This window comes from Oculina patagonica, unplaced genomic scaffold, assembly GCF_052425735.1.
Source record: "Oculina patagonica isolate OP01 unplaced genomic scaffold, crgOcupat unplaced750, whole genome shotgun sequence".
In the NCBI taxonomy this organism is placed as follows: Eukaryota; Metazoa; Cnidaria; class Anthozoa; order Scleractinia; family Oculinidae; genus Oculina; species Oculina patagonica.
In genome coordinates, this window is record NW_027558637.1 from 1 (window position 1) to 9,229 (window position 9,229).

The 9,229-nt window shown below is 39.2% G+C and overlaps 1 protein-coding gene across 1 annotated transcript; it reads left to right on the forward strand.

Moving 5' to 3' along the window:
- Window positions 1-263: 263 nt before the first annotated feature.
- On the forward strand, window positions 264-4,034 carry LOC144641199 (polycystin-2-like protein 1; the record flags this gene model as incomplete). Its single annotated transcript, XM_078500238.1, has 7 exons — window positions 264-391; window positions 570-705; window positions 1,441-1,529; window positions 2,183-2,582; window positions 3,018-3,077; window positions 3,445-3,566; window positions 3,815-4,034. Coding segments are annotated over exons 1-7 (1,155 nt in total), but the record flags the coding sequence as incomplete, so codon positions are not given.
- Between the last annotated feature and the right edge of the window lie 5,195 nt (window positions 4,035-9,229).

Here is a 9,229-nt window from a genome sequence, read left to right on the forward strand (position 1 = left end):
TGATCTTTTTTCCTGGATAATCTTTTTTCCTGGAACACAAACCCTTTTCCAGACTAAAATATTTGATTTTCCCTACCCTATTTCAAACCTGTCCCTACCCAGAAACTCTTTGGTTTGTGTAAACATTTAAGAAGGGATACCAAATTTTTTTTTGAATTTCACTTCTCAAGAGATGAATAATAACATTTTAAAAGTAGTTTCTCCAAAAAAATGTACTTAATTGCTGACCAGAGCGCACAAACCATGCCCCCTTTTAGACCGAAATGGTCAAAATCTATACCCTATTACAGACTGAAACAGCTGGAAAACCATATGTGAGGGGTGCTGTACTCCTTTTAAATTTCTATGTGTTGGAACAGTATCACCCGCAGAACTGGTGGCTTTGTCACAGGTATGTCAGTGGCATATGAAAATCAGATGCTCATCAGGTTCAGTGGTATACCTAGCAATACTACAAGTCGCTGCATGCTACAGTCATTAAAGTTACCTGTCATCTGTGTGTTCCACTTGACGTTTGAGCAGGAATTTCTTTTACAAACTAAAATCAATCGTACTGTTTTATGACACAGATGGAATTACAAGACGGAGAAGGAGCTTGATGGCCAGTCACACTGGGGAAGAATCACATCATACGGTGGCGGTGGCTTCACAATGCTTCTAGAACCAACCAGGGAGAAAACAGTAGCATTGATTGATGAACTGAAGGTCAGTACAGCAATACTGAGGCAGAGAAAGACATGCATCGCCAAGGAACAGTTGCAATAAGAATTTGGTACATAGATGCAGTAAAATCCTGCCTTCCATCCAAAACTATAAACTGTTCCTATGTGTTACAGTGAAAGACTTCCCAAAAAGGTCAACTTCCTTTCAGCAGGCACCTCACAAAGGCAAATAACTCGGGCAGATATCTCTTTTAAAGTTTAATGCAGAAACTATCTCAAGCAGATACCTCAGTCCTCTTAGATGTATACCTCTCTTGTGAACAAGGTAAAAACCTCTCTTAGGCAAATATCCCAGGAAGACAAGCTGTCGCCTCTCAAAGACACACCTCAAAAACAGACTTCTCTCCACAGCAGTCAATTTTCTAAAACCGACACCTTTTTGAAAGCAATTAACTCCTTAAGCCTACATGTGTTCTTCTCTCTGACCCCAAATGCAGACACCACTAAGGTGGACTTCTTTTAAGACAGACACTTCTTTATAGAGAAAGCTTCTCTAACGTAGACATCTCCTTAAGTTGGACACCTGTGAGGCAGACACCATTCCAAGGTAAACATCTCTCTAATGCAGACACTTATCTTGGGGAGAAAACCTCTTTAAGGCAGACCCCTGTCAACAGTCACTACTCTCCAAGGCAGACAGTCAGGTTGCATGACTGGCCAGAAAATTAGCACAGGATATTTTTGGTGCATAACTAATGTTATTGAAATTCTCTCTCAGCAAAACCTGTGGTTAGACCGTGGCACAAGAGTTGTGTTCATCGACTTCACAGTGTACAATGCCAACATCAACTTGTTCTGTATCATAAAGTAAGTCAGATCTTGACATACGTGTTAGATATTGAAACGTTAAGAGTTTTTTGTTGCTCATTTACCAGGACTTATTTTCAATTTTTTTAAATGGCATTTAGCATCTGCATCACAATGTTGGGGTTGGGTATCTCAGGTATCTATGTGCCTTTACTGGTGGCCCACCATGTCTTAGACAGAGTACCACTCTCATTGCTGGCAATCCCCAAACCCCAGCCGTGAACCCCATGTTAGACCAACAGGCAGCCATCACACTGAATTAACCATGGAAAGGGGACAGTATAGTCATAATTTGGGAAGAAGCGTAGCAATATTTGAAAAAAAAAATGGCTGTTAAGATGACTAGGAATAAGAAGGGCAAGGACAAGAACGAAAAAACCTGAAAAACTGAACACTTTGGGAATGTGCTGTCCAGGGATGTACTGTGCAGTCAAAGCCTAACTGATCCCCCCTCTTGCCACAAATAATGCTGGCAGCCCGCTCTTGGCAGTTCACTTAGTTTAATAGCCCTTATGCAGGCTATTTAGTTGAGGATGAAAATTATTTTTTCCGCGTAAACGAGGCTTGGTGTTTATTTAACTGCATTCAAACAGAACTTAATCTCTTTTGAAATAATTTTGAATGTTATCTCTTTTCTCGTCTTTCTTCCCCAGGCTCGTGTTTGAGTACCCGGCCACTGGTGGTTGCATCACATCCTTCACCTTCCGCACAGTCAAACTCATTCGTTACGTCACCACCTTCGACCACTTCGTGATGGGCTGCGAGGGAATCTTCATCCTCTTTATCATCTACTACACCATCGAAGAGATCCTGGAGATCAGAAAACACAAACTGAAGTACTTCAAGAGCTTCTGGAATGTGCTCGACATCATTGTTATCTTCCTGGGCTATGTGGCGATTGTGTTCAATGTCTACCGTACTGTGGCAGTGGGTGACTTGCTCAAGGGACTCTTGGCGGACAACAATCAGTATGCAAACTTCGACTCGCTGGGCTTCTGGCAGACCCAGTTCAACAACATGGTGGCCGTGGCCGTGTTTTTCGCCTGGATCAAGGTAAAACACGTTAATTCCATCTTTTGGGTTGTTTTCTTTTGTCTTCAGAACGTCGCTACGACTTTGCTTTGGCAAGGGCGCGAATTTTTATCTCTAACAATGCAAAAACAAAACCAAAAGTAATTTTGCACACGTGTCTGACATTTCCCGCGCTTGCAGCCGGCTCATGTTTTCCCGCGCTTGCAGCTGGCTACACGTTTTCCGGCGCGTGCAGCAGGCTACGTGTTTTCTCGAGCTTCCTGCCGACTACGTTTTTTCCCTTGCTTACCATTATACGTTTTCCCGCGCTTGCTGCCAGCTGCATATTTCCCGCGCTTTCCCGCGTTAGGTACAAGTTTACGTAGACCACATCAAAAGAAGATTTATCATAAAATATTGTATGTAGAAATACATTTTAATAGATATTTTATTGAGTTGTTATCGTCTTCTCAACAGGTTTTCAAGTACATCAGCTTCAACAAGACCATGACCCAGCTATCAGCCACGCTCAACAATGTATAGTAACATTTTCTGATTTAGTAAATTATCTAATTGTTTATTGAGGTTTTGATTAATTTTTGGACATCCATACGTTGGATTTTCTATTGTGTGCAAGAACCACCCTGATCTGGAAGGTTGAATTTGAATTGAAAACACATCCAAACCTCAACTTAAAATGAACATTGTCCATACCTGTTCGGTTTTTGTTAGAGAGCTAAACTAACTGAAGAGAATTTCCAATCGAGTTAACCACGGGTAGACTATCTTTTTAGTAACACTAGGTTGGTTTCTCTGATCTGTGCGTACATTGCTGTAGGTTGTCAATAGAATTCGTTCCCAATTGTTATACTCTGTAGTAAGGATTTTTTTCTGTCTTTTTTAGTGCGCCAAAGATGTTGGTGGCTTCGCCGTCATGTTCTTCATCATCTTTTTGGCTTACGCGCAACTGGGTTACCTTGTGTTTGGTACTCAGGTGCGAGACTTCAGCACCTTCGAGGACGCTATGTAAGTGTCAGACAACACGTGAATGGTTTTATATAATCCTCTCGAACTCGCGAACACGGGCGTGGCACGAGAGTTCGCGCGCGCATTTCTAACACGCGCACGCGGATGCACGCGCCCTTTGCGGTTGAATGCACGTGCAATTTGATATCCCATTCCACGCGCGACATATATGTTTATCTGTCTCATTTCATTTTTTGGTGTTTTCTTGTGATCTTGGAAATGATGCGTGATATTTTTTTCTCCTTCAGCTTTACACTGTTCCGTATTATCCTGGGTGATTTCGACTTCCACGCCCTGGAAGCCGCCAACCGCGTTCTTGGCCCAATCTTCTTCATCACATACGTGTTCTTCGTATTCTTCGTCCTGCTCAACATGTTCTTGGCCATCATTAACGACACTTACGCTGAAGTCAAGTCCAACATCGCTTCACAGAAGAGCGAGTTTGAGATCGGCGACTACTTCAAGAAGGTACGTGAACCCGAGTGTGATCTACACCGAAATTCTCCCAACAATATCAATACATTGTCATGCAGATAGGTGTTGAGAATTAAGAGATGTATCACCTGAAGGATTTGGTCTTAAAGGGACTTTGTCACGGATTTTAGCCAAATTTAAGGAAATGATCATCAAGTTCGGTGAAATAAAAAAATAACCTCTTAAAACAGTGAAGGAACATTTCAATAACATAGCAAATACAAAAGAAGGTACGGATGGCCAAAAGTGACGAAGATTGAAACGGATTGCGATACGGGTTTTTGAAATATTGTTAGGCTAAACAGTTTTCAAAGTTTATCACGTTTGCTTGTATCTTTAAATTATAACGCCCGGGAAACACGTTCGGTTGCAATGAAACTATGGTTTTGTCACTTAGAAACATTAAGTGTCATGGTCAGAAAAAATCAAAGAAATTTTGGCCACAGCCAAAAACTCATACTTTGTCAGTTTGAGGGCCTAGGTATGTAACTGAAAGATATGAAGTTAGTTTTTCGAAATATTCAAATTTACGGCAGAAAACCACAAATAACGGTAATCGTATCGGAAGCTCAAATTTCACTTCTCGACAATCCGAAATTTCACGCTTTTCAGCTTCTTGCTACCCAGACGTTTCAACCGCTGTAAACCTTTCCTTACCTTAGTTGCATAGATTGACTCTTCCTTTATTGAAATATAGTTAGTATTTTTATCTCTGATTATTTCTGAGCCAGCTGAGCCTCGATTAAGTAGACACATTTTTCTCATTTAGGAAAAAGGCTAAAATAATCCAAATTCAGTGAGGAAAAAAGCTGACCGGTAGTGCTTCAAATCTTCTGATATTTTAGCCAAAGAGAGTCCAGTCGTTGAATTTTAGGTTTATGGTTTCAAAAGTGTAGGATCTAGTAGCAGTTTTTAACAAAGGTCGATCAAAGGTCGACAAAATTACAATTCCGCGGCTTTGAAAAGAACAACTGAAACACGTGACACGAAACACGCAATAGAGTAATTTGTATATTTTTTGGGCAAAGACAACACGGTAAAATTAGCTTTGAAGTTTTATACGTTTGAGACTTTAGAAAAATAGTATTTATCCTAAAGATTGCCTACAATAGAAGAAATACCAAAAATAACAGCACTTGAACTCTCCCTGATGTTCGTCACGCACGAGCGACTTGGAGCGGCGAATGACAAAAATATTTTCCATTGATTCAAAGTAAGTCATATTCTGAAATAAGAAAAATCTATTTTCTTTAAACTTTGCCCACCAATCTGTCTTAACTAAAAAACGAAACAGCTTTCATATTTGCAAATATCGCAAGAAATATTTTTTTAAGAATTACATTCAATTGGACCACGACCGGCGGCCTATTTTTAGCAATGGCGACAACTGAAAATAGGAAAAAACGTCGAGTCACCGCTTCGAAAATTTATGCTCCAATTTTAGGAATTGTCTTAACTCTCCTGGAATAAATTGGACCTTTATTTGTATAAAGCACGCAATTTTGGTTCGTTAAAAAGAAACAAACAATACGGAATATTTTTGATTTGAAGTGTACTTGGCCATCTGACGCCAACGGCTCAAAAAAATTGCACATTTTCAACGGGTCATTGCGCAAAAGTCCAACTACTTCCGCATTACATTTGTTTCCATACCAACTAAAAAGAAGTCAAAGAGTATGGAAATGGAAAAATATGTTGTGGTTTAAGCGAGCTTTTAGTGCAACCAGGCGGCAACTTGGCTTATGTTGCGAACATGTTTTGTTTACATTGCAACAGCGGGCAGTTGCTCACGCGAAACCAATTTAGCATAAACAACACAATATTTCGTAAACATTGTAACCTTACAAAACTTTATATCCGCTCACATAATAAAACATCATTTAAAACTCGAAAACCTTAGCAGCTAGCGAGTCAGCAAAAAATATACTGTCGCCTACCTGCAAGCCGGTGAGACAACAAAATTCATTGTCAGGTCCGCCATGGCCATGTTATTGGATTCCACATTTCTTTCTGGTTTTCGTCAACCATAGTATCCGCAGAAAGATTCAAACGGTAAACATAACACACATAACATAACATTGAACATACCACATGATTGTGATAACTGAAACAAATGAAAGAAAGTTGCGGGCAACACATCCCAAGAAATCAATCGATCACAACAGATCGGCTTGAACAGTTGATTGAAAGTTGCGTCACGCAATCTAACCTGAATCCAACTGCCTTATGGGCGAACTGAATAATTATTGTCCAAGAATCGGACTGTCCAAAATATCGGCTCTAAATATTTTTAACAGATGTATATGTCCTCGTGTGCACCATTTTGGTATGTTTATTAGAAACGAAGCTTACGTATTAAGCTGAAAACGTATTTAGCTGAAAGAAAACTCAAACAGTCCTATTCGCGGACGGGTTTTTTCATTTCCCGGTTGGGCGGGTTCGTTAAGGGGGGGGGGGGGGGGGTGTAATAGAGCTCAATTGACCTCATCATCTATTCCTACTTACGGAGAAAAAAGTAGGGTGGAAATTATCAGAAGGATAGAAAAACCCTGCACATTTATGGCCACACTAAAAATATAGCCAACGAAAAAGTGAACAAGACATTTTTGCCTAGAAAAATTTTCCACTCAGCCATTAAAGGAAATCTATAAGCTTATACTACCGTACAAATGTGAGATACGTTTACAAACCTGATCTTGTCGGCCATGTGCACATTTAGCGCATCTCTGCTTCTAATGGCTTTTTTATCACCACGCTGAGTGGGATATTAGAAAGGCCCGTGCTGTTTTGAATATTTCCTATGAAAAACTAGAATGGCGATGCTTGGGACTTATATAATTTCGCCTTTCTTTGATGAAGACAATCCAAATACACCTGCTCTTGCAAAAACTAGTTCGTGCTCTAACAGAAATGCCACGAAATTAAATGGTTTGCTATAAGATCATTGCAGTCTCCAAGACGAACGAGCTCGGTTATCCCCCTCGATTGCCGCAACTTCCTCTATACTTTGAAGTGTGAAACAAAAAGCGCAACTCCTCCATTTGTTTTGTAAGTTGATAATGCTTCGCGAGAACAACAACGAAGTATGAATGACAAGTGCGTGGCGGCGTGGTTTGTAAAGACTTATTTGTGTTCCACTTTTTATTTCTTTCTTACTTACCTTTATCGTTTACTAGAACAATTTATTATTTTGAAAAAGCGGGTTTTTTTGTATTTGAAAAGCGAGCCTAAAATTTCAAATTTGGAAGCATCCAGATGTAGATGTACAGGAAGTGGTCGAAAACAAGAAATCAAACAAATACGTCGGTCAAAAATATTTACAGCCCATATTTTGGACAGTCCGATTCTTGGACAATAATTATTCAGTTCGCCCATAAGGCAGTTGGATTCAGGTTAGATTGCGTGACGCAACTTTCAATCAACTGTTCAAGCCGATCTGTTGTGATCGCTTGATTTCTTGGGATGTGTTGCCCGCAACTTTCTTTCATTTGTTTAAGTTATCACAATCATGTGGTATGTTCAATGTTATGTTATGTGTGTTATGTTTACCGTTTGAAACTTTCTGCGGATACTATGGTTGACGAAAACCAGAAAGAAATGTGAAATCCAATAACATGGCCATGGCGGACCTGACAATGAATTTTGTTGTCTCACCGGCTTGCAGGTAGGCGACAGTATTTTTTTTTTGCTGACTCGCTAGCTGCTAAGGTTTTCGAGTTTTAAATGATGTTTTATTGTGTGAGCTGATATAAAGTTTTGTAAAGTTACAATGTTTACGAAATATTGTGTTGTTTATGCTAAATTCTTTTCGCTTGAGCAACTGCCCGCTGTTGCAATGTAAACAAAACATGTTCGCAACATAAGCCAAGTTGCCGCCTGGTTGCACTAAAAGCTCGCTTAAACCACAACATATTTTTCCATTTCCATACTCTTTGACTTCTTCTTAGTTGGTATGGAAACAAATGTTATGCGGAAGTAGTTGGACTTTTGCGCAGTGATCCGTTGAAAATGTGCCATTTTTTCGAACCGTTCGCGTCAATGGCCAAGTAGACTTCAAATCAAAAATATTTCGTATTAATAGTTTCTTTTAAACGAATCAAAATTGTGTGCTTTATACAGATAAAGGTCCCCAATTTATTCCAGGAGAGTTAAGACAATTTCTAAAGTTAGAGCATAAATTTTTGAAGCGGTGACTCGATTTTCACTTGTCGCCATTGCTAAAAATAGGCCGGTTGTGGTCTAAATGAATAAAATATTAAAACATATATCTTACGATACTTGCAAATATGAAAGCTGTTTCGTTTTTTAGTTAAGACAGATTTGTGGGCAAAGTTTAAAGAAAATAGATTTTTCTTTTTTCAGAATATAGCTTACTTTGAATCAATGGAAAATATTTTTGTCATTCGCCGCTCCAAGTCGCTCGTGCGTGACGAACATCAGGGAGAGTTCAAGTGCTGTTATTTTTGGTATTTCTTCTATTGTAGGCAATCTTTAGGATAAATACTATTTTTCTAAAGTCTCAAACGTATAAAACTTCAAAGCTAATTTTTACCGTGTTGTCTTTGCCCAAAAAATATACAAATTACTCTATTGCGTGTTTCGTGTCACGTGTTTCAGTTGTTCTTTTCAAAGCCGCGGAATTGTAATTTTGTCGACCTTTGATCGACCTTTGTTAAAAACTGCTACTAGATCCTACACTTTTAAAACCATAAACCTAAAATTCAACGACTGGACTCTCTTTGGCTAAAATATCAGAAGATTTGAAGCACTACCGGTCAGCTTTTTCCTCACTGAATTTGGATTATTTTAGCCTTTTTCATAAATGAGAAAAATGTGTCTACTTAATCGAGGCTCAGCTGGCTCAGAAATAATCAGAGATAAAAATACTAACTATATTTCAGTAAAGGAAGAGTCAATCTATGCAACTAAGGTAAGGAAAGGTTTACAGCGGTTGAAACGTCTGGGTAGCAAGAAGCTGAAAAGCGTGAAATTTCGGATTGTCGAGAAGTGAAATTTGAGCTTCCGATACGATACCGTTATTTGTGGTTTTCTGCCGTAAATTTGAATATTTCGAAAAACTAACTTCATATCTTTCAGTTACATACCTAGGCCCTCAAACTGACAAAGTATGAGTTTTTGGCTGTGGCCAAAATTTCTTTGATTTCTTTGATTTTTTCTGACCATGACAC